At 47.9% G+C, this 23335-nt stretch overlaps 1 protein-coding gene across 5 annotated transcripts in view; it reads right to left on the reverse strand.

Moving 5' to 3' along the window:
• ECE1 (endothelin converting enzyme 1) overlaps positions 1-23335 on the reverse strand; it is a 117268-nt gene that overhangs the window by 57089 nt on the left and 36844 nt on the right. For all 5 annotated transcript variants that reach the window (XR_006276294.1, XM_038376594.2, XM_043499798.1 and 2 more), the window contains exon 2: positions 12024-12110. Coding sequence is in view for 4 of the 5 variants with exons in the window: in XM_038376594.2 (XP_038232522.1) it covers positions 12024-12110 (87 nt within the window). In the remaining variant the exon portion in view is untranslated. The remainder of the gene's footprint in view (positions 1-12023; positions 12111-23335) is intronic.

The raw sequence follows: 23335 nt of genomic DNA on the forward strand, positions 1-23335 counted from the left end.
ATGCTGTACTGCAGGAGGGCTCTCACAAGAGATGTGAAAAGTGAGACACTGGCTCATTTATTTTCAGTGAACACTTGCACTATTGGAACTCTCAAAGGCCTCAGTCAGGATCAAGGCCCCATTGTGCTCCGTGCTATACAGAGAGACAAATAAAATTCTTGTTGTGGAGGGCTTACAATCATGAGGATCACATATTAACTCTGCTATCATGAACTAATTACAAATGGGAAGTTACCAGTGCTGGGCTATTTGCTGGAAAAAAGTTTCCAATTAATTGAGCCTCTTCCCCATTCGCAGGTAACTTGCAAGCAGACCAATTTTTACAAGTTTTTGTTCAATTGACACTTTACAGGAATATACTGGAGCTCAGCCTGTGTGGACAGAAAAATATTTGCTGCTGATTATCTGTAGGGCCTGAAATCACATTAGGTTATTTCTGCTCCCTGTCTGAATGACAAACTAATGGAAGGGATGTGGGGAGAAATCCAAGATGGTGGCACTTAGAGCTTTTGTTCTGCTCTCAGAGTAGCAGCTATGTTAGTCTGTATTCGCAAAAAAGAAAAGGACTACTTGTGGTACCTTAGAGACTAACAAATTTGTTAGTCTCTAAGGTGCCACAAGTACTCCTTTTCTTTTTTGTTCTGTCTCTGGACAGCCCCTAGCACTACGGAATCCTGGGCCATGACTGGGGCTCCTCAGTGATACGATAATACAAGCAAGAAATAATTATAATCTCTGGTGCAAACACATTTGAGGATATTCATGAGACTTAATCTTTCTTTGGTTGTTTGCAAGAAAGTCTAAAGTGCCAATAAGGATTGTGTATACAGTTAACATTACTGATCCATATTTTCTGCTGGCTTCAGTGGAGCTGTGCCAGTTTACACCAGAAGAGGATCTGGACCAGTGTTTTTATTTAAAAAACATTCACACCTTTTTGTTGTATTTGTCAAATGCTAGTAACTTTCTGCCAATTTAAATTCTCCCACTGGAAGTTTCTGTTGGATACAGAATACTTTTCCTCCTGTTCTAAGTAATGCTATGCTAAGTTTGATGACTGCTGCATTCCACTCCAGAGGTGGGTACCCTTTTGGATGAAGATATTTCTGCATTGTGCGGATGTTAAAAAAATGTGGAGGAAATTTTGCCATGGACTTGAATGAGAGCAGGATTGGATTTTACAGGCTGGAAAATACTTTGGGATGCAAAGTGCTACCTAAAAACAAGATCAAGAGAAGAGCTGACAAGGCATCCCAGGCTATGTCTACACTGGAATAAAAGACCCGCAGCACAGCCACAGCTGGCCTGGATCAGCCGACCCTCTCTTCTCGTGGGATCCTGGAGTCCAGGCTCTAACCCGAGCCCAAATGTCTGCACAGCAATATTATGGTCCTGCAGCTTGAGCTCTGCATGCACAAGTCAGCCAGGCAGCCACAGGTGTTTAATTGCAACATAAATGCACGCACAGAGGCTAAGGAATTCCTTTTCCTTGTGCTACTAGCACTTTCCTCGCATTAGTATTTCAGTTCTCTCCCACTATCTCCTTTGATAGGACAGGCCATGTTTAAAAGTAGCAAATAGTTGTCCCCAGGCATTGTAACCTGGCCACATGTGTTCTGAATCAGAGGAAGATTTACTATTATATTCCTTGGAATAAGAAAAGGAGTACTTGTGGCACCTTAGAGACTAACAAATTTATTAGAGCATAAGCTTTCGTGAGCTACAGCTCACTTCATCGGATGCATTTGGTGGAAAAAACAGAGGAGAGATTTATATACACACACACAGAGAACATGAAACAATGGGTTTATCATACACACTGTAAGGAGAGTGATCACTTAAGATAAGCCATCACCAGCAGCAGGGGGGGGAAAGGAGGAAAACCTTCCATGGTGACAAGCAGGTAGGCTAATTCCAGCAGTTAACAAGAATATCAGAGGAACAGTGGGGGGTGGGGTGGGAGGGAGAAATACCATGGGGAAATAGTTTTACTTTGTGTAATGACTCATCCATTCCCAGTCTCTATTCAAGCCTAAGTTAATTGTATCCAGTTTGCAAATTAATTCCAATTCAGCAGTCTCTCGTTGGAGTCTGTTTTTGAAGCTTTTTTGTTGAAGTATAGCCACTCTTAGGTCTGTGATCGAGTGACCAGAGAGATTGAAGTGTTCTCCAACTGGTTTTTGAATGTTATAATTCTTGACGTCTGATTTGTGTCCATTCATTCTTTTACGTAGAGACTGTCCAGTTTGGCCAATGTACATGGCAGAGGGGCATTGCTGGCACATGATGGCATATATCACATTGGTAGATGCGCAGGTGAACGAGCCTCTGATAGTGTGGCTGATGTGATTAGGCCCTATGATGGTATCCCCTGAATAGATATGTGGACAGAGTTGGCAACGGGCTTTGTTGCAAGGATAGGTTCCTGGGTTAGTGGTTCTGTTGTGTGGTGTGTGGTTGCTGGTGAGTATTTGCTTCAGATTGGGGGGCTGTCTGTAAGCAAGGACTGGTCTGTCTCCCAAGATCTGAGAGAGCGATGGCTCGTCCTTCAGGATAAGTTGTAGATCCTTGATGATGCGTTGGAGAGGTTTTAGTTGGGGGCTGAAGGTGATGGCTAGTGGCGTTCTGTTGTTTTCTTTGTTGGGCCTGTCCTGTATTAGGTGACTTCTGGGTACTCTTCTGGCTCTGTCAATCTGTTTCTTCACTTCAGCAGGTGGGTATTGTAGTTGTAGGAATGCATGATAGAGATCTTGTAGGTGTTTGTCTCTGTCTGAGGGATTGGAGCAAATGTGATTGTATTGTAGAGCTTGGCTGTAGACAATATACTGTGCTTGGTTCTCTTCAACTGTTTTTCTCACATCATCCTCGGTTGAGGCATCAGGTTGTGCCTTTAACAATCCAGCAATGTTCAGTTTAATATTCATCTGTTTCCCATGCAGTAACTCTACGGGTGATCTTTGCGTTGTGGCATGTCGCGTAGCCCAGCATGCTTGCAAGAAATCAGTAGTGAAGTTTTTCCACAATTGCCTTTCAGTTTAGCCATTTGCAAACTCTCTTTCAAACTTCTGTTAAACCGTTCGATTTCCCCATTGGCTTGAGGGTAATATAGGGATGACCTTCTGTGTAAAATGTTCCTCTCTGCTAGAAAAGTTTCAAACTCCAGGGAAATATTTGACTACCATTATCTGAAACCAGTTCTTTGGGGTTACCTTCCCTGCTAAAAACTGAAGAGAGGAACATAATTACTGTAGCAGAAGAGATTTGCGATGTAAACGCTACCTCAGGCCATTTACTGAAATAATCTATTAAAGTGATGGCATAACAGCAGTCAATTGGAGCAGTATCAAAGGATCCTACAATGTCAATCGCCACTTTTCCCCATGCAGTCTGTCTATCTGTGTGATGCCTCTGCCCGGGGAGAGATCAAAAAAGCAAGCAATTCAACTCCTATAGTGTTAGTAAGTAATCTAGCTAGAAAATGTGTTTGATTTTGATTTTGTTTTTGACTTGTGAAATTCGCTATACTGGAAGGAATGTGTATTCCTGTTTGTGTGTCTTTTTGTAACTTAAGGTTTTGCCTAGAGGGATTCTCTACATTTTGAATCTTACTGCCTGTGAGATTATCTTCCATTCTAATTTCACAGAGGTGCTTCTTTTACCTTTTTTCTTTCTAATAAAGTTCTGGTTCTTTTAAGAGCCTGACTGATTTCTCTACGATCCTAAGACTCAGGGGTTTGGGTCTGTGATCACTTTGTAACCAACTGGTTAGGATATTATTCTCAAGCCTCCCCAGGAAAGGTGGTGTAAGGCTTGGGGGAATAGGAACTCCAAGTGGTCCTTTCCCTGATTCTTTGCTAAATCACTTGGTGGTGGCAGCATACCCCCCAAGGGCAAAAAGTTTGTGCCTTGGGGAAGTTTTACCCTAAGCTGGTAGAAATAAGATTGGGGGTCTTTCATGCGGGTACCCACATCTGTACCCTAGAGTTCAGAGTGGGGAGGGAACCCTGACATATGTGCTCTCCAAATCAAGAGTAGAAAACATCTTTGCTCCATGGAGTTCTGCAAATACTTCTTCTATGTGAGGAAGAGGATGGCTGTCAATCACAATAGCTTTATTTGGCTCCCTTAAGTCCACACAAAGGTGAATGCCTCCACCCTTCTTCTGTGTCACTACTATCGGTGAAACCCATTCCGAGAAGTCAATATCTTCAATAATGTCCTTTTGAACAAGTTTTCTAAGTTCCTCTGAAACAGCTTCCCTGACTGAAAATGGTAAGCGCCGTAACATCTATCGTACAGGCATCACATTATTCCACATTTTAACTTTATGCAGAAACCCATAAGCACGGCCGAGTTTCTCCTCAACCTAGTGTTGGGTCCCAGCTGAAACTGGTGTGTGTACCGCAAGAGTGCTTTGCTGAGGAAGATCAATTTGTCCATTAACTATCCTGCAATTTAAAGCAGCCAATAAATCTCTGCCAAGGATAGGAGTGCCTTTGTGGACAATGTAGAACTCTGTAGTGACACAGCAATCACCAAAAGTAACTATTGTTGGCAGGCAGCCATGTACTGGAATATGGTTTTTCAAATAGCACACCAAGTGAAGTTTGGGTTCAGTAAGAGGCACATCTTTAAAGTAAAGCAAATAGATGGAATCAGGTAGAATAGATACTGCTGAGCCAGTGTCCAACATTAGCTAACTAGAGTGTGATTTGCCTGAGAGTATGGCGGAAATGTTTACAGTGCACTTTATTTGTTCTAGAATATGTGCAGTAGTAATTTTGTCCATGCTCAGCACAGTAACATCTGGTATTGTAATTGCATGCACCTGTTGATTGAACTGGCTGCTGCGACATACTTTAGCAAAATGCCCAATCTTTTTGCAGTGATTGCACTGAGCTACTTTTGCCGGACATCCTGTGTAGCTTGCAAGGTGTTGTGGGGATCCACAGCAAAAGCATGCTTTTACTGTATTTTGAATTTGCTGATTCGGTGGTTTTCCATTTGTTTTCCTCTTGTAATCGTTTGTCTGCAGCAATAGTGAACTTTTCTGCAAAGGAGTCACAGCCTGGACTGTGCCTTCTGTATCCATGCTCATCCATCCATCCATGGCTTCAGCTGTGGCTGACTCAATCTGAGTAGTAATCTGAGTAGTTTTTTTTTTCCACCAAATGCATCCGATGAAGTGAGCTGTAGCTCATGAAAGCATATGCTCTAATAAATTTGTTTGTCTCTAAGGTGCCACAAGTACTCCTTTTCTTTTTGCGAATACAGACTAACGCGGCTGCTACTCTGAAACCTGAGTAGTAATGGTTACATTAGAAGAAGCAATAAATTGTGGTTCTAGAAGTAAACTTTCTCTTACACGAAGCATGGTTGTTTTCTCAATGAGCTGGTCTCTAATCATCTCATCTGCCATATTCCCAAAGTCACAAGTTACAATCAGACTCCTCAGGGAAGTAATATACTGCATTATAGTCTCCTCAGTTTTCTGCTAACACTGGCAAAATCTGTAGCGATTAGCTACTACATTCACTTTTGGCACAAAAAAGTTCTTTAATGCAGTGAGTGCAGTCTCATATTTATCATCTGCAAGGGGAAAAGTGTAAAATATGCGCTGCCCTTCTGGTCCAAGGCAGTGGATTAGCAGAACACGCTTTCTTTCTTCAGAAATCTCTGTGGCACTGATTGCAAGCAGATAAGTCTCAAACATATGGATCCAGGCAGTAAAAACCATTGGAGGCTCACCTGGGCTTAGCAGAAAGGGTGCAGTTAGGTTCAGAGGCAGAAGATCCATCCTCGTCACCAAAATGTTGTAGCAACCAGGCAAGATACTAACAAACTTCAACAGGACTTTAAAAATAAAGTGGAAACTTCTTTACCAAGCTGCTGCTGCACCCTTGGTTGCTCTCACTCCGCCTTTTCAACTCCCCCCACCCCGCTTCCTATGTCTCTAAGGTGCCACAAGTACTCCTTTTCTTTTTGCGAATACAGACTAACACGGCTGCTACTCTGAAAAACCTGTCCTTTCAGACTCCCAACAGCCAGTGCTCCCAGTTCTAATAATTACAAGCAGCATCTAAACACCACAAATAGGCAATCAAACAGTATGTGCACAACATAATGTTTATGCTGCAGTTAATGTAAACCTTCGGCATAGATTTGAATAAAGCTGTTTCCAGCAGATCTGCCTTCAACTAGCTGCTAAAGACATATGTTATGGCTGCTTAGATACAGGAACCCTGTTACACCCAAGCTTGAAAGGCACAATACAGTTTAAGATGATTTACTGTGTGGAGACTGAGCAATTTTTCCATACCATGTTGAACTTCTGGAACTGACAGAAATTCCTGCCTACCATCTGCACACATCAGAAGGGAGACAAGTTGTGACTCTCTCTCCACTGAGCCTCAGCCTTAACTTAGAGATGCTATTTTACATGCTTAGAGGCAGCAATTCTTAACTTCACACAGAACCAGCATGGTCTTTTTGAGGCTTGATTGCCATAGTGACTCTGAATTAGTTGGTCCCTGTGAAATGTTGGCTCCAGACCCGTGGTAAGTGGTTCTGATCCAAACTCTGAGGGATCACACTAGATAGCAAGAATGACTGGAGGCATCCTGGGGCAGCTTGTGCATGTGGCTGCAGGGAAATTAGAACCTTAACTTATTAATTTTATTCCTACTTGTGTACCATTAATTCAGGCAAAGGGTGGTTCTGAGTGTTGCTGCACTCACTCTGGGAACACGTGCCTCCTCTGTGCACCAGAATCTGCACACACTTGTGTATGCAACATTTTTCTAAGCAGCATGCAACTCCTTGGCAATAGGCCCAGCCCAGTGCAGCCCTCCTAAAGACCGATAGGTCTATTTCTCTAAGTGCCTTCTTAAAAAATTATCTCTTCCCTGATAACATCCTCCATACTTGACAGGCTAGAACACACACAGGGCAGCCCCAAAGCCAGTCCCTTCTAGCTGTTTAACAGCATGCACCACTCCAACACATCCACTTTGAACGAAGAAGAATCCTGTGTCCAGCTGACCCTACCGAGGAAAACTGAGGCTGGCTGAATGAAATGGCTGTAGTTAGAATGGGCTAGGGCACTGAGAGGAAGGATGAGCCAATGATTTGAGTGCTAGTTTAGTTCCGGCTCAGCCCTAGATTTTCTGTGTGATCTTGTGTGACATTATCTGATTAAAATATGACCACACAGATCATTGTTGCACCCACTGTTATATATTTGCAACAAATCTTGTACAAAATGTGGCATGTAAAATGTCTATGAAAAGGTTATTGGCTGGTTATGATTACACTATTGGTTATGAATATTGGCTCTATACTTGGATTTCAAATCTTTGCTCCTGGGGTAATGCCCACAAGGTAGTGGGACCCATCTTTGAGTGACTATTTAAAATTAAGTAGCTCATCAAGAAACACTTAACGGACAATGGACCATGTGAGATGCCCATCTACACTGAATGGACTGTCCTGCAAAGATGCTTTTTGAGGTATAGGTAATGGCTTTACAGTGTCCAGACCTTCATGCGTAGATATATGACTTGCTCATGTGACTCCAGACACTATCTTGTCACCTGTAATTTTTCACTAGTGTGCTGAGGACTTTGTTTGAAACAATGGGTTCCCTCCACATGGCAGGAGATATAAAAGGCTGTGGAAACCCCTCCATTTTGCCTCTTTTCTGCTCCAGCCTCTGGACTACGAATTTATATTAATGGGGGCATTCTAACCAATGGACTGAGAACCTTCCAATGATTTGGAAGCAGCCAGAGACTTGACTTAAGCCAGCAGTTTATCCAATCACTGCTAAAAGCCTGCAGTTATTGTATGTATTTGATTCCTTTAACCAGTTTTAACTCTCACCTTTCTTTCTTTCTATGAATAAACCTTTAGATTTTAGATACTAAAGGATTGACATCAGCGTGATTTTGGGGTATAATCTAAGTTATATATTAACGTGTGTGTGGCTGGGCCCTTTGGGATCAGGAGACCCTTTTATTTGATGAGACTGGTTGTAAAGAACCACTCCCTTTAAATCCAGTGGTGGTGATATAAGAACTGGAATACAGAAATTGCTTTTGTGATTTCTTGTTAGTCCATGTGATGAAACAGAAGTTTACTTTTGTTGCCTACTTTGGTATATTTTATGGAAGAAATAACCACCAATCTTGTAGTTTATCTGCCCTATTTCTCAGCAGTTTGTCCTGAATTTGACATCCTCAGTTGTGATCCCCTGAGGCACACTTACACCTTAGCTCTCTGTATTGCCCTACCTCACAGGGGTGTGTGAGGTGTGACAAAGTTCCGAGCCTGTATTGGTGGGTTCTGTACTTCCGGGTGGATTCAGTGGCCTCAGAAATTCACTAAGGCCCCAATGTGACCTTTCTTTCACAGTGTAGTGGCAAGAGTCACAGCCTATTGACAGTTTTCAGAGTAGCAGCCGTGTTAGTCTGTATCCGCAAAAAGAAAAGGAGGATTCGTGGCACCTTAGAGACTAACAAATTTATTTGAGCATAAGCTTTCGTGAGCTACAGCTCACTTCATCGGATGCATCCAGTTGAAAATACAGTGGGGAGATTTATTTTATTTCACAGAGAACATGAAACAATGGATGTTAGCATACACACTGTAACAAGAGTGATCAGGTAAGGTGAGCTATTACCAGCAGGAGAGCGGGGGGGGAAAAAACCTTTTGTAGTGATAATCAAGGTGGGCCATTTCCAGCAGTTGACAAGAATGTCTTTCCACTGAATGCATCTGATGAAGTGGGCTGTAGCTCACAAAAACTTATGCTCAAATAAATTTGTTAGTCTCTAAGGTGCCACGAGTCCTCCTTTTCTTTTTACAGCCTCTTGAGTTACCTTCATCAAAGGCCAGTATGGGAGTTGGGAAGGGGAAATATCCCCACAGTCTTTGTTGCTCCGTAGAGCTCAGTAGGCACAGTTTGGGCATCCTGACTGGTCCGAGTCCTGCTTCCCTTCTCCAGGGGATCTCTGTAGAGCATAGGGCGGGGGTGGGGAAGAACCCGGGCTCACCCTCTATTCTGGGTTCCAGCCCAGGGACCCTAATGGTAGCAGCTGTTGGTGGATTTCCCTTCACCACTGCAGCTGCTTTGATTCCCCAGGCCACTTCCCCTGTGGTCCCCTTTTCCCAGCTTCACCCTCACCTCCAGCTCCTTTCACCTAGACTCCCCCAAGGAGGCTGGAAAGGAGAGCTTTTAAGCGATATGAGTGAGACCTTGATTGGTTACAGTTGTCTCCATTACCTAACAGCCTTAACTGACCACTTTGCCAATTAATTGGGGTCAGGTGCTGGCATTAGCCTAACGGCCTTAACTGGTTAATTGGCATCAGGTGTCTTGATTGGCCTGGAGTAGCCTTTGTTCAGCTATCCAGGGAACAGGGACTTGCTCATTCTGAGGCTGAAATAGCTTCCTTCTACCTCTCTCTTATCCTTCCGGTCTGAGTCTCTCACAGAGGATAAACACATTCAAGACTGGGAGATGCTCTGATACTATAGTGGTGGGAGTCATAAGTCCCTTTGATAGACAGGGCTGATACCTGCAAGAAGGACCATGGTCAGAATTGGTCCTCCAGCATCACAGCACCCTTGTACCTGCTGCAGCATCAGTTCAGGACTGATGCAGAGCCCTGCACACTGAATCACCACTTCCTGCAGCACCCGGACTCTGCTGGACTCAGAAATGCTCCACTAGCTCCTGGCATCAGTCAGGGTTCTGTAAGTGTCACACTTGCAGCTCAACTCAGACCTGTATTTTCTGTTCACTATTCTTTTGGCTGAAGGAGATTCAGAGCTTGGAGTGAAGAAGGGTAGTGTATAAAGTGGTGGAGTTCAGCAAGATCCCATCGGGCCCAGCCTGGGAAACACAGAGCAGACATAAGAGGGGTTTGTTTGACTGTTTAAGACCTTGGTGTGCAGTTGCTGACTCAGTTTATTTCAAGGGATCAGGAAGGTCAGCGAGGACACCATCATAGTGCAAGCTAAAAGGGAGACCATACTGGATTAACTCAGACAAACAAAGGACTTTTTCCTTCTTAGGAAAGTTCCTTTAGACCTGTATCAGGTCATTAGCATTAATGCCTTGTTTTCACAACTTTTCAGGCCAGAAGGGACTGATATGATCATCTAGTCTGACCTCCTGCAGAGCCCAGGCTGTAGAATTTCACCCAGTGATTCCTGTGATCTGTGGTTGGGCTAGGGTATCTCTATAATACAAACATCCAGTCATGAGTCAAAGTCTCCAAGTGACAGAGAATTTACCGCATCCCTTGGCAAGTTATGCTGATGGTTAATTACCTTCACTGTTAAAAATGTACATCTGATTTCAGTGTGAACTTTGCTGGCTTCTACTTTTAGTCACTGGATATTATTATGCCTTTCTCTGTGCGGTTAGAGAGCCCTCCAGCATCAGAAACCTCCTTCTTGCCTTGGTGCCTGTAGACAGTGATCAGGCAGGATGAAACTATGTTTACTGTGGGGCTAATCTAGTCCTTCCATTGGCCAGGGACCCAACAGATGGTGTGGAGTTAAATGAGGGTAGGTGGGACAGCTCAGGAGGGCAAGCAGGCACGAAGCACTCACTCTGCTGTTCATCTCACCATGAACTAGGTTCTGCTCTGCCCCTCACTGCACATCAGCTGGGCTGCACCAGGCACCTGTCAGGTCAAAGCTTCGGCCCTAAGGGGTGTGTATTGTGCACAGAGGGGGCAGACCGATAAGGGTTTCTAGGAGTTCTCACATCATCACTCCTCTGGCTTGCCTGCCTCACAGCCTCTCCCTAGGGGGCCTGGCAGGGCAGCCCTATTTGTAACACCACAGACATTGGTGGAGTCACACCCAGGCTAGAGTTAGCCCCCAAGTGTTTGTGTTGAAGTCACTGTGTCTAAGGCTCCCAACTGCTGACAGAACAGCCCTGGGACAATGGGGCTGGGCCGGAGGTGATTGCTTAGGATGGAGAATTCAAGAGAATATTTGTCAGGGCAAATCCCAAAAGCAAAAACTGCCTGTTGAAAGGTTTCAGAGTAGCAGCCGTGTTAGTCTGTATTCGCAAACTTCAAAAACAGACTCCAATGAGAGACTGCTGAATTGGAATTAATTTGCAAACTGGATACAATTAACTTAGGCTTGAATAGAGACTGGGAGAGGATGGGTCATTACACAAAGTAAAACTGTTTCCTCATGTTTATCCCCCCACCGTTCCTCAGATGTTCTTGTCAACTGCTGGCAATGGCCCACCTTGATTATCGCTACAAAAGGTTCCCCCCTCCCCCCTGCAGGTAATAGCTCACCTTACCTGATCACTCTTGTTACAGTGTGTATGGTAACACCCATTGTTTCATGTTCTCTATGTATATAAATCTCCCCACTGTATTTTCCACTGAATGCATCTGATGAAGTGAGCTGTAGCTCATGAAAGCTTATGCTCAAATAAATGTTAGTCTCTAAGGTGCCACAAGTACTCCTTTTCTTTTTGCCTGTTGAAAGTGTTCCTCGTTCAGACTTTTCCTGGGCTCAGATTCAGTGAGTCCCCGTATGTCTCTAGCCTGGGCTGTCTCAGGTGCAAAGCTCTAACCACCTGACCAGGTCTCTAAATAGCAGAAGGCCAGGCTCTGCCTACAGCCAAGTGTAAACAGGCAGGCACTTTTCCCTAGCTGTGCTGCAGCCCTGGGAGAGCAGGCCAGGTGCATACACAGTCAGGAAGCAGCCTAGATAGAGAAGCACCTACTCCTGAGGGTGGGGTAAATGGGGCTTCCAGAGTCACAAGGCCGAGGGGAACAGAGGAGGGCACAGTGGGCCCATTTTGACCTCCTGCATCACTAGAGGAGAGAGTTCCATTCTATCAGCAAGGCACAAGTTCCCTACACATCCCCCTTGCTCACGGTTTGGTGGCAGGACAATCACTGGGGGAGAGAGAGGGCTCTGTTTGGAATGACCTTACAGTCACATTGCTTGCAAAGTGGAGTGTCACGGACTGGATAGCCTACCTGGATTCCATTAGGGTAAACTTCCCCTTCCCCGATTGAGTCTACTAGATCTTCCTCATCCAGCGTCGCCCGCTTGTAGGTGGACATCTGAAACGTCAAATGGAGAACAGATTCTCTTAGCATCTCCATGGCAAGGAACATTTAAAGGCATCAGCCAGATAGACACTGCTTTGCAAACAGGGCAACTCAGACATCAGCTCAGCCCTTGCAGGCTGGATCTCCATCTCCTGTGATCTTTGCTCAGACTAAGAAGCTGGTGATTCTGGAGCCATCTGTCCAAGTGTTACCAAGTAAGTCTCTGAACAAGGCTAATCAGGGCAACCGCCTCTTTCTCCCTGGATCAGCTCCACAGATCCTTCCCAGAGAGTCGAAGTGGAATGGCACCTGAGGCAGCAAGAGAAGCTTTGGCTGGGACATCTGCCCAGCCAGGTTTTAAGTCCTCCTTTGTGCTGAATCCATGTGACTGAGATATAAAGTTATTGAACAATTATAATCTGAAGAAATACAAAAAAGGCACAAGAAAGTCAGCCCACCCACAGGCCAAACCACCCGCCCCCATGTCTCCTCTGAAGCCTTCCTCTGAGCCTTAAGTAAACTTTCTCTTTCAATGGGAAGAAAGACTCCTGTGCAGAGAGGGGCTGCGGAGCTCAGCCTGGGAACATCAGATATGCACGTTTCAAAACACAGGATCAGGGAGCAAGTCAGAGAACAGGAAGTAAAATAAAGTCTGCCTGTGTTTGTAAAGCTGCATTCCACAGCAGGAGCCAACGGATTGTTCAAAACTTTCAGAGGCCAGCCTCCTTTCCTCATTGTTAGCTCCACCCGGCCCCAACTCCATCTCTAACCTGCCTTGTCCCTCCTGCTTATCTAATACACTAGGGCTGCTCTCCAGTGAGGAGAGCAAGGGACAGGCAGAGGGGATGGTCAGAGAAGCAGATGGTTCTTGCAGCCATCATCATCCAAAGGATATACCAAGAAATAACCATTTCATTCACATGCTGTACCTTTCCATGTAGTCAAACGTGCTGAGTGTGCCATGCCAGCCTGGAGCTTGCACCTGTGCCCAGGGTGACCAGCTGTCCTACCTGGCTAGATTGTCCAAGCTTTGAGGGACCACCCCCAGAGAGTCTGAAACTGGGGCAGTGCACTGGATTCCACTGAACCAGCCAGGAGGGCATTCTTCCACTTCTGCCCAACTTCTCCAACTCCACCACCACTGCCTACCTTCCCGGCAAGGTTTGCAACTGTTGTCTACCAAATCTAGCTGCTACCCAAGCAGCATCAAGTCCACTGGCCAAGCCACCCCTGCCTTTGCCCCAAGCCTTCCTAAATGCAGTAAGGTGTGCCCTGGCTTCAGCTTTAGAGGTCAAATCCTGGTGCCCTAATCTAGGCTCCCTCATTTAAATTCTTGCCCCATATAGTCCCCATCCATACATCTATTTAGAGGCCTCCAGACTGCTGCAGTCTCTAAATGGCTCTAAGTTGGCCCTGCCAGAATTAGCAATGTGTCCAGACCCAAACCCTGGATCTGAGCCTATTCAGTATCTAGGCTTTACAGTTCAGGTTTATCTCTATCCTGACCCAATGAGAGTGCTGCCTTTTGAGGGGACTGGAAATGCATCATGACTGAGGTCACAGCAGGCAAGCCAGCAACTTATTACTGGATGCTTATTGTGGGAAATCAGGGTATGAACCACAGGGTATGTGGAATGACTAGGACGGGAGCTCTTGTAAGGACACCACAACCTCAGCTCGGGTTTAGGAGCCTGGACAGGAATTTGTGGAAACTGAGTCCCTGTGCACAAGGGACACAGAGCACAGTGGTTTCACTCCGACAAGACGCCATGCAGAACTCTGGAGTCCTGAGTGAGATCTTTGGGTTTGTTCAGGCTCCAAGCACGACTGAGAGGCCTGAGTGCATGAACCATGGGAGATAAAGGGTGCCTTATGCCTTCTTTGCATTCCTCCTACTTGGGCCTATCTGCAGGTCAGCACAGCCTCCAGCATATGTTAGAGCAGCCCTGAGACTCTCCAACTTAGCTCTGCTTCCCCAAGAACCAGACAATATCTGTAACACTGTATGTTCTGCCCATGCCTCCTTCTCACCCCTGGCCTGCCCCAAAGGTGCCCCTTATGCTAGAGCCTGGGACAAGGGCAGATCTATGGCAGTGGGAGAGTCCTCTTGGAGGATGTTTCCAGCCCCTTTACTCCACCAGAACCATGAAAAGAGGCCTTAGCAGGATCGGGAATCTGCCTCAGAGGGTGCAAGGAAAAAACCCAGCTCCCTCCAAAGGCCCCAAGGCCATGTGCTGAAACCCCCGCTGGCCTGCCCCTGCTGCCCCAAGTTGTATTTCCACACAAGTCTAATTGAAAGACTGATTCCCTCTACAGTGTTCTTACCTCTTCCCCCCCACGCAGATATTCAGGGTGAAGTTGCTCAGGCCCCACAGCACGGATGGGGAAGGGGAGATTGTGTTCCACAGCAACACAGAAGGCCTGAGTCTCCACTGCCCATAGGTGGGTATCCTATCTGCTTGGGCCAAAGGAGGGTGAAATGCTACCTTCCAATTTGTTATGGTTTCACCTGCCGTTTGGCCAGCTGTCTCCATGAGCTGTAAGGCACAGGTCGATTGAACTCACTGACTCCTCCCTGCCCTCGACCCATGGCCCTGGCAACATAGGCTGTGTTGGCACTAGACTGCCAAGTAGGGTTGCCAACAGTCTAATGGCACAAACCAAATATCCTTGTCCCACCCCCTCCCCATTCACTCCAACCCCCCTCCCTCCATCACTCACTCTCACCAGGCTCAGGCAGGAGGTTGGGATGCAGGCTCTGGGAAGGAGTTGGGTGCAGAAGGGAGTGAGGGAGTTTGGGTGCAGGCTCTGGGCTGGGGGTTGGGAGTGGGTGAGGGGTGCAGGCCCTGGCTTGGCAGCACTTGCTTTTGGGATCCACCCAAGGTAACCAGCACATCCCTCTGGCAGCAGCTCCTAGGCAGGGGGCCAAGGGGTCTCCACATGCCACTGCCTGCAGGCAATGCCCCTGCAATGGGAGCTATGGAATCAGCGCTCTGGGCGAAGCAGCACACAGAGACCCCCTGCCCCTCAGGGGCTGCAGAGATGTGCCAGCAGCTTCTGGGAGCGGCACAGAGCCAAGGCAAGTAGGGAGCCTACCTTAGCTCCGCTGTGCTGCTGGACTGTTAACGCCTAAAATCTCCCAGTTTGGCTGCAGTAGCCTCTGGGAGATAGAGCATGATTCCAGGAGACTCCTGGTGAAACCGGGAGGGCTGGCAATCCTACTGCCAAACCAGCACACTGTTCCACTTGCCTTGTGCTGCAGCAATGCCACAAACACCCAAGCTCCAAGACTCTACTCAGTCTGTAAAGCCCTGTTATCACTGAGTACTGAGCAGCCCTCTTGGCTGGGGAACTGAAATACATTTCCCCAGTACAGGAAGGAATCACAGCCAATTGCATAAACAGTGCTACTGAGATACAGCTCTAGCTCTGGTTTCAGAGTAGCAGCTGTGTTAGTCTGTATTCGCAAAAAGAAAAGGAGTACTTGTGGCACCTTAGAGACTAACAAATTTATTAGCGCATACGCTTTCGTGAGCTACAGCTCACTTCATCCGATGCATTTGGTGGAACTTTTTCCACCAAATGCATCCGATGCATCCGGTGGAACTTTTTCCACCAAATGCATCCGATGCATCCGATGAAGTGAGCTGTAGCTCACGAAAGCTTATGCTCTAATAAATTTGTTAGTCTCTAAGGTGCCACAAGTACTCCAGCTCTAGCTCTAGCAGCTAAGGGATTAACCAAGAAATCTAGTCTGACAACAATCTACTAGTCATGTTTTGAGACACCTCTTCCTCCTTTTCCACATGTCCCACAAACACTCCCCTTCTATATTAAACAGAACATTCAAACACAAGCCCTCCCACAGCTGACCTTGCTCATTCTTTCTAACAAGCAGCTGCTGCCACTTAGTCTCTTCAAATATCCTGCAGGATATTGCACCTGGGTTTTAATTCCTCAGTCAGGGACTGGTGCTCTCCCTACAGCATTCCACATTCAAAACACTGATAAACAGAGGCCCCAGCAAGGTCACATACATTTATGAACTGGCTAATACCAATCTAGAGTAATATACTCCTACATTTCAACTGTGACAGTTACAACTGTGAAGTTAATTGAATCCACCTCTCTGAAACCCTGTGAATACTACTAAAATCAGGGTATAGGAGGGAAATGTTTAGAGATCAAAGGAAAACACAGCTGGAAATGAAGCTGGGGATATTCCAGGTTTCTGACTTATGATACAAGAATATTTCAGGGCAAGCAGGCCAAACCCACCAAACAGCATGATGGAATCATCTGGACTGTAGGTGCTTCTTGCTGCCACAGATCCCAAGTCTGCAAGCTGGCCTGTGGGGACTGACTCTTATGGAGCTCCAGCGAAGTCAAGAGAGGTCAACCCTCGGCAGAGCTTGCAGGACTGGAGCTAAGGGAAATCCTCAACTAGCTGCTTTGAATTGCAGAGTTGAATCAGAAGGCATCAGTTACACGCTCCTGACTCTTGAATACATCTTTGCACCCTTTTTCAGCATTCAAATACTGCCTCCGAAATGGAGCAAGCCGATAACTTAGAACGAACAGTGTGTGATGGAGCGTGCCAGCCTTCTCTGCTCCCTGCTGGAGGCATTGCTGCCCTGACACACCCACCCAAAGGAGGAGTGTCACCTGGGAAAGAGAAGCGGGCAGTGAGGTTAGACCTCCAAGCACTGTCTAGACAAGCCACTCAGGGTATGTCTACACTAGAAAGGCTACAACAGTACAGCTGCCGGAGGGGGTTCCGGGCTGGGGGGTTTGGCGTGCAGGAGGGGGCTCTGGGCTGGAGCAGGGGGTTGGTCTGCGGGGTGGTGTGAGGGCTCTGACTGCGGGTGCAGGCTCTGGGTGGGGTTGGGGATGAGGGGTTTGAGTGCAGGAAGGTTCTCTAGGCTGGGATTGAGGAGTTTGGAGAGCAGGAGGGGGATCAGGGCTGGAGCAGGGGTTGAAGTGTGGGAAGGTGAGGGCTCCAGATAGAGGTGCAGGTTCTGGTATGGGGCTGGAGATGAGGGGTTTGGGGTGTAGGAGGGTACTCTGGGCTGAGACCAAGGGGTTCAGAGGGTGGGAGGGGGATCAGGGCTGGGGTAGGGGATTGGGATGTGGGGATGGTCATTGGGATGTGAGGGTGCGGGCTCTGGGGTGGGGATTTGGGATGCAGGAGGGGGCTCTGGGCTGGGACTGAGGGGTTTGGAGGGTGGGAGGAGGATATGGGCTGGGGCACAGGGTTGGGGTGCAGGGGAGGTGAGGGCTCCAGCTGGGGGTGCAGGCTCTGTGGTAGGGTTGGGGATGAGGGGTTTGGGTACAGGAGGATGCTCCAGGCTGAGGAGCTGGTGCTTGGGGCGGGGCAGCGCATGGAATCCCGGCTGCCCCTATGCATAGGAGCCGGAGCGGGGACACGCCGCTGCTTCTCGGAGCCGTGCAGAGCCATGGCAGGTAGGGAGCCTGCCTTAGCCTCACTGCACTGCCAACTGGACTTTAAATGGCCCAGTCAGCAGGATTCACCAGAACCATCAGGGTTTGTTGAAAACCGTATGCCTGGCACCCTAGAGGTGCGTGAAGCTGGGACAGGAGAGGAGGGGCCTGGGGCCTTCAGTTAAACCATGTGGCAAGCTGTTTATTTGGTCCTGGCTGCCATTTTTTAATTGAATTTCAATTAATTGTTACTGGACTCGAAGGGGCTCTCTGCTCAGGACACCTTGCTCCTGGGCAGCTTTGACACTGTGCTTCTCTTCCATGCTACCTTTCATCCAGTTTTACAGATAGGGAAACTGAAGCATGGAGGCTAAGTGACTCACTGGAGGTCACAGATTGGGGCCCTGGCCCACTCCCACTGAAGTCAGGGTAGGTTTTGTCACCAAATTTCATAGGAGCAGTTTAGGGTCATAAATCAATGTCAAAGCCAGGGTTAGGACCTAGGTTTCCCAGCCCTGTGTGCTAAAGACCCCAAATGGCTGCCTCTGTCTTTATAGCTTAGAGCTCCATTTCAGTATTGGGTCTTTTTGTAGCCACAGAGGAACCACTGGAATTATAATGGTATGATTTTAAATTATGGACGGAAGAGGAAGGCTGTTCTTGGGGTTAACACATGGGGCTCAGGAGATCCAAGTCTCTACCACCTGCTCTCTGTATGATCTTGGGCAAGTCACTTAGTCTCTCTGGGGCCCAGTTCCCCATCGGTGAAATGGTAGTAATGAAACTTGCTGTCTCCCACCCTCAGCCTACATTGTCTGTTCAGACTGTAAGTGCTGCAGGCAGGGACTGTCTCTGTTCTGTGTCTGTACAGCGCCTAGCACAACGGGGTACCAATCCACAGCTGGGGCTCCTAGGCACTGCCAAAATACGTAGGCAGGGTGCTTAACACAACAGGCCCCATCTCAGCAGGCACTTCTGCAATATTGCTTCCAAATCATTATCTTGCAGGTAGATAAAATTCCTGGCATTTAATCAAGAGTGACACTTGCATGTTGGCTTGAAATGAGTAGTGCTGTGAGAAATGACCTACATAGATACCACAAGCTAACTAGCCTGTAGCTGAGGAGTTCGAACTCAGATGCACTATACATACATTGGCAGGAGCTATTTACTGAGGTGGAACTGAATCAATTATAGGGAACTACTAGAGAGATTAGAGGCATGTATGTAAAATTATTAAGGATTTGTCTTTCTGGGGAAACTGACTGGAAGAACTGTACTGGTATAATTTGAACACTATGGCTATGCCAGTACAAACCTCACATGAACACTCCATTCTGGAATAAAAGTGATTTTTTTTATGTAGTTAAAATGAGTAATTATGCCAGAATAAAGTGTCTTTTATTTCAAAATAGAGTGGACACGGGGGGGGTTACACCAGTGTAGCTATATGCTATACCACTGTGGTTCCACCACTAAGTTTCCCTGCATAAACAAGCCCTACATCTGAATGAAATAAGCATTGCCAGCAGATCAAGGGAAGAGATTATTCCCCATCTATTTGGCACTGGTGAAGCCACATCTGGAGTATTGCATCCAGTTTTGGGTCCCCCCAACCACAGGCACCCGAGTTTCTAATCTGCCAGTGGATGCTCCCAGCCCACCTCTGCCCAGGCCCTGCCCCCACTCCACCCCTTCCCCCAATGCCCCACCCCGCCTGCTTCTTTCCACCCCGTCCCGCCTCTTCCCCGCCCAGTTCTGTCCCCTCCCGAGTGTGCTGTGCCCTCACTCCTCCCCTCTTCCCCCAGCACCTCCTGAGGCGAAACCACTGATCCTTGGCAGGCGGTAGCACTGGGAGGTAGGGGGAAATGCTGATCAGTAGGAGCCACTGGCAGGCACGAGGTACCGATAGAAGGACTGCCAGTGGGTGCCTAGCACCCACCATTTTTTTCCCCGTGGGTGCTCTAGCCCTGGAGCACCCAGGGAGTCAGCACCTCTGCCCCCCACTGCAGAAAGGATGTGAATAAATTGGAGAGAGTCCAGCAAAGGGCAACGAAAATTAGCAGTGGGCTGGGGCACGTGACTTATGAGGAGAGGCTGAGAGAACTGGGCTTGTTTAGTCTCCAGAAGAGAAGAGTGAGGGGGGATTTGATAGCTGCTTTCAACGACCTGAAAGGGGGTTCAAAAGAGGATGGAGTTCGGCTGTTCTCAGTGGTGGCAGATGACAGAACAAGGAGCAAGGGTCTCAAGTTGCAGTGGGGGAGGTCTGGGTTGGATATTAGGAAAAACTATTTCACTGGGAGGGTGGTGAAGCCTGGAATGGGTTCCCTAAGGAGGTGGTGGAATCTTCATCCTTGGAGGTTTTTAAGGCCTGGTTTGACAAAGCCCTGGCTGGGCTGATTTAGTTCGTGTTGGCCCTGCTTTGAGCAGGGGGTTGGACTAGATGACCTCATGAGATCTCTTCCAACCCTAATCTTCTATGAAATCACTGGGGTTTTTAAAGCCTAAAAGGCTGTTTCTTTCATAGTAGGGAATCCTTGTGCTTTTGGGAGGGCTTGGAGTTAAGCATTAACTATGGTCTCTGCCTAGGCTGCTGTCTGGAAAGTAGCACCCACTCAACATCGGAGGAATTTCCTGTCAGCCATGTGCTAGAATGGATCCATTAGATCAGATGGATCCAATGGATCTTTCATGATGAAATTAAATATATGCTGAACACTCATAGCCCTTTTCATGTGCCCTTGTGGTCACTTCCTTTCTCCTCTTGGGGGTTGGGGACACAAGGGCATTTTGGGGTTGTTCCATTCTCGGTAGTGCAAACAGGCGGGGTTGGCTGGATTCATCCCTGTGAGAGTGCTGGGACAGGGAGAAAGGGAGAGGCACAAACTGCCTTCTATTCTGGGACTGCTGGAGCCAGTTTGGCCCCCAGCAAAGGCTGCAGCAACCCCCTCCCACCAAAAAAAAGTTGTGTTCCTGTTTCAAAGAGATTCTGCAGGGGTGGAGAATTGTCAGGGTGGAAGATATGTCCTGGTTACACCCCATCCTGCTCCTTTTCTCTCCAGCTCGCTCCCTACAACCAGGGCTTCTGAGGAGACAGCACAGGACCAGCTCTGCCCTGGGCAAAGAGGCCTTGTGGGGCAGGGTTATTCCTGGGGAGGGGGGGCAGGAGCTGTACCCTCCTGAGCCATGATAATTGGGTCCTAGTGTCCTATCTTCATTGTGAATTCCCACCCAGTTACAACAGGCTAAGCCTCCCACATGGCTACATCACTGTTCCATACCATCGACTGACCCATGGGGTAACAGTGTGTTACAGCCCTGCAGCAGGATAGGGCCTACTCTTCGCTTCCCTGCTCCGTGAGGAGTCACTCACACCTGTGCCACGAGAGAGAGAAGTACTCCCCATCGTAAGCTCTTTGGAGCACAGGCTGTCTTTTTGTTCTGGGTTTGTACCAAGCCCAGTAAAATGGGGTCTTGATCCATGATTGGGGCTCCTTGGTGCTACCACAATACAAGCAAATGATTATTACTAATAGGAATGAGAGCATTTCCTCACTTTGCACAGATGTCAATGACAATGCAAGGTGAGGGCAGTAAAGACTCTAGCTAGTTCAGGATCCTTGCCCTGAGGAGCATACGGTCATAGATGGTGCAAGTCAAATGAGACATGATCTGTAGCACACTCCCAGCCTTAGGCCAAAATTTTCAGAAGTGCCCAATGATTTTGTGGGCATTGATTTTTGAGAGCCCAATTGGAGATGCTACAGGCTTTATGTCTGTGCTGAGCACCTACAGCTCCTGTTGGCTTTCATCTGAAAAGCTGGGTCCAGGAGGGGCTTACATTAAGCCCTCTTAACACAAGGCATCCCAAATCATGGCCACTTCTGGTCCCCAAGAGTGCATTGTTGCGTCTCTTACTCCAGGATCCAGTCACTAAGCATGAATATTACACCCCAGCTTGGCACTCTGCAACTGAAGTTATGTTGGGCCCATTGTAGCTGGGGCCAAATTGGGAGAGACTCTGTTGACTCCATCAACTAAAATATCTTCAGGCTGATGTGAGACTCCCCTGAGCATCTACCCAGAAAATTACAATTGGAGAAAGTCAGAGATGGGAAGATCTGGTCATCAATTTGCCCCGCCCCCGCCCCCCACTTTTCCAGCCACTACATTTATCTAAGCATGATGTCCTCTCCAATTCTTTGGCATAACTGATGAAAAAGCAAATACGACCCCTCCAACCCTGCTATAGCTCAATCAGAGGGCCTGTTTCTTCTCGCTTCCAAGCCAATTAATCCCTCTTTCCTGCACTCTGCCTTGCAGCCATTTGTGATCCCCGCCCTTGAGAGAGAGCAAGTGGAAATCTCTCCCATTCTGACAGGTTTCAGAGTAGCAGCTGTGTTAGTCTGTATCTGCAAAAAGAAAGGGAGGACTTGTGGCCCCTTAGAGACTAACACATTTATTTGAGCATAAGATTTCATGAGCTACAGTAGCTCACAAAACTTATGCTCAAATAAATGTGTTAGTCTCTAAGGGGCCACAAGTCCTCCTTCTCCCATTCTAGTGCATCTCTGAATCTCAGCGGCCACCAGCTGACATACAGCTGGGCTTATCTGTTCCTTAGCATTTCCTCCCCTCTTGTTGCTTGCCTCTGTGGCTGGCATCAGCAGGGCAGCAAGTGCTGCAGAGCATTGTCTGAGATTTGCATGATGCAAATAAAAAACAACCTTGACACTTCTACAAAGCTGTTTTTTCCTTGGAGTGGCAGAAAGGCGCTTTCCATTACAAAGAGAAACCTAATGCTCGGTTTCCCCTCCATCTGCATAACGGTTGAGAGAGGCAATTCAGTTCAGCTACATTATTTTATCGTTAGTGCCTATCGGAATCTTGAGGCACATCTCCAGCAGAACCGCTAAATAGGACAGTTGTAGTAAAGAGGCTCAGCGAAGCCCTTTCGCCCACACTCAAAAAATCAACCAGCTACATTCTGCCTCCTCCATACACAGCCAATAGCGTGGTCTGCTGGACAGGGCACGGCCTGGGGCCTCAGAGACTTAGCTCCTAAACTCGGCTCTGCCAATAACCTACTGTGTAACCTTGGACAAGTCAATCTGTGCCTTCATTTCCCATCTGCCTGGTCCATTTAGCCCAGGGACAGGCAAACCTTTTGGCCCAAGGGCCACATCTGGGTGGGGAAATTGCATGCAGGGCCATGAATGTAGGGCTGGGACAGGGGTTGGGGTGTGGTGTGCAGGAAGGGGCTCAGGGCAAGGGGTTGGGGTGCAGGAGGAGTGTGGAGTGCAGGAAGGGACTCAGGGCATGGGGTTGGGTGTAGGAGGAGTGCAGCGGGGGCTCAAGGCAGGGGTTAGGGAGCTCAGGGCAGGGGGTTGGGGTGCAGGAGGTGTGCAGCAGGGGGTTAGGAGGCTTAGGGCAGGGGGTTGGGATGCAGGAGGGGTTCGGGGTGCAGGGTCTGGGCTGGAGCTGCTTTCCTCGAGCGGCTCCAGGGCGGCAGTGGCATGCAGCGGAGCTAAGGCAGGCTCCCTGCCTGCCCTGGCCCTGTGCCATTCCTGGAAGTGGCCAGCATTTCCGGCAGTGGCTCCTGGGGGTGGGTGGGGCAGGCAGCTCCACCACTTGCTACGCTCGCTTGCGGGTACCATCCCGGAAGCTGCCATTGGCCGTGGTTCCCCGTTCCTGGCCAATGGGAGCTACGAGGGGCAGTGCCTGCAGGCGAGAGCAACGCATGGAGCCCTCTGCCCCCCCTCACTCCCAGGGGCGCAGGCATGTGGTGCCAGCTG

This window comes from Dermochelys coriacea, chromosome 18 (assembly GCF_009764565.3).
Source record: "Dermochelys coriacea isolate rDerCor1 chromosome 18, rDerCor1.pri.v4, whole genome shotgun sequence".
In the NCBI taxonomy this organism is placed as follows: domain Eukaryota; kingdom Metazoa; phylum Chordata; order Testudines; family Dermochelyidae; genus Dermochelys; species Dermochelys coriacea.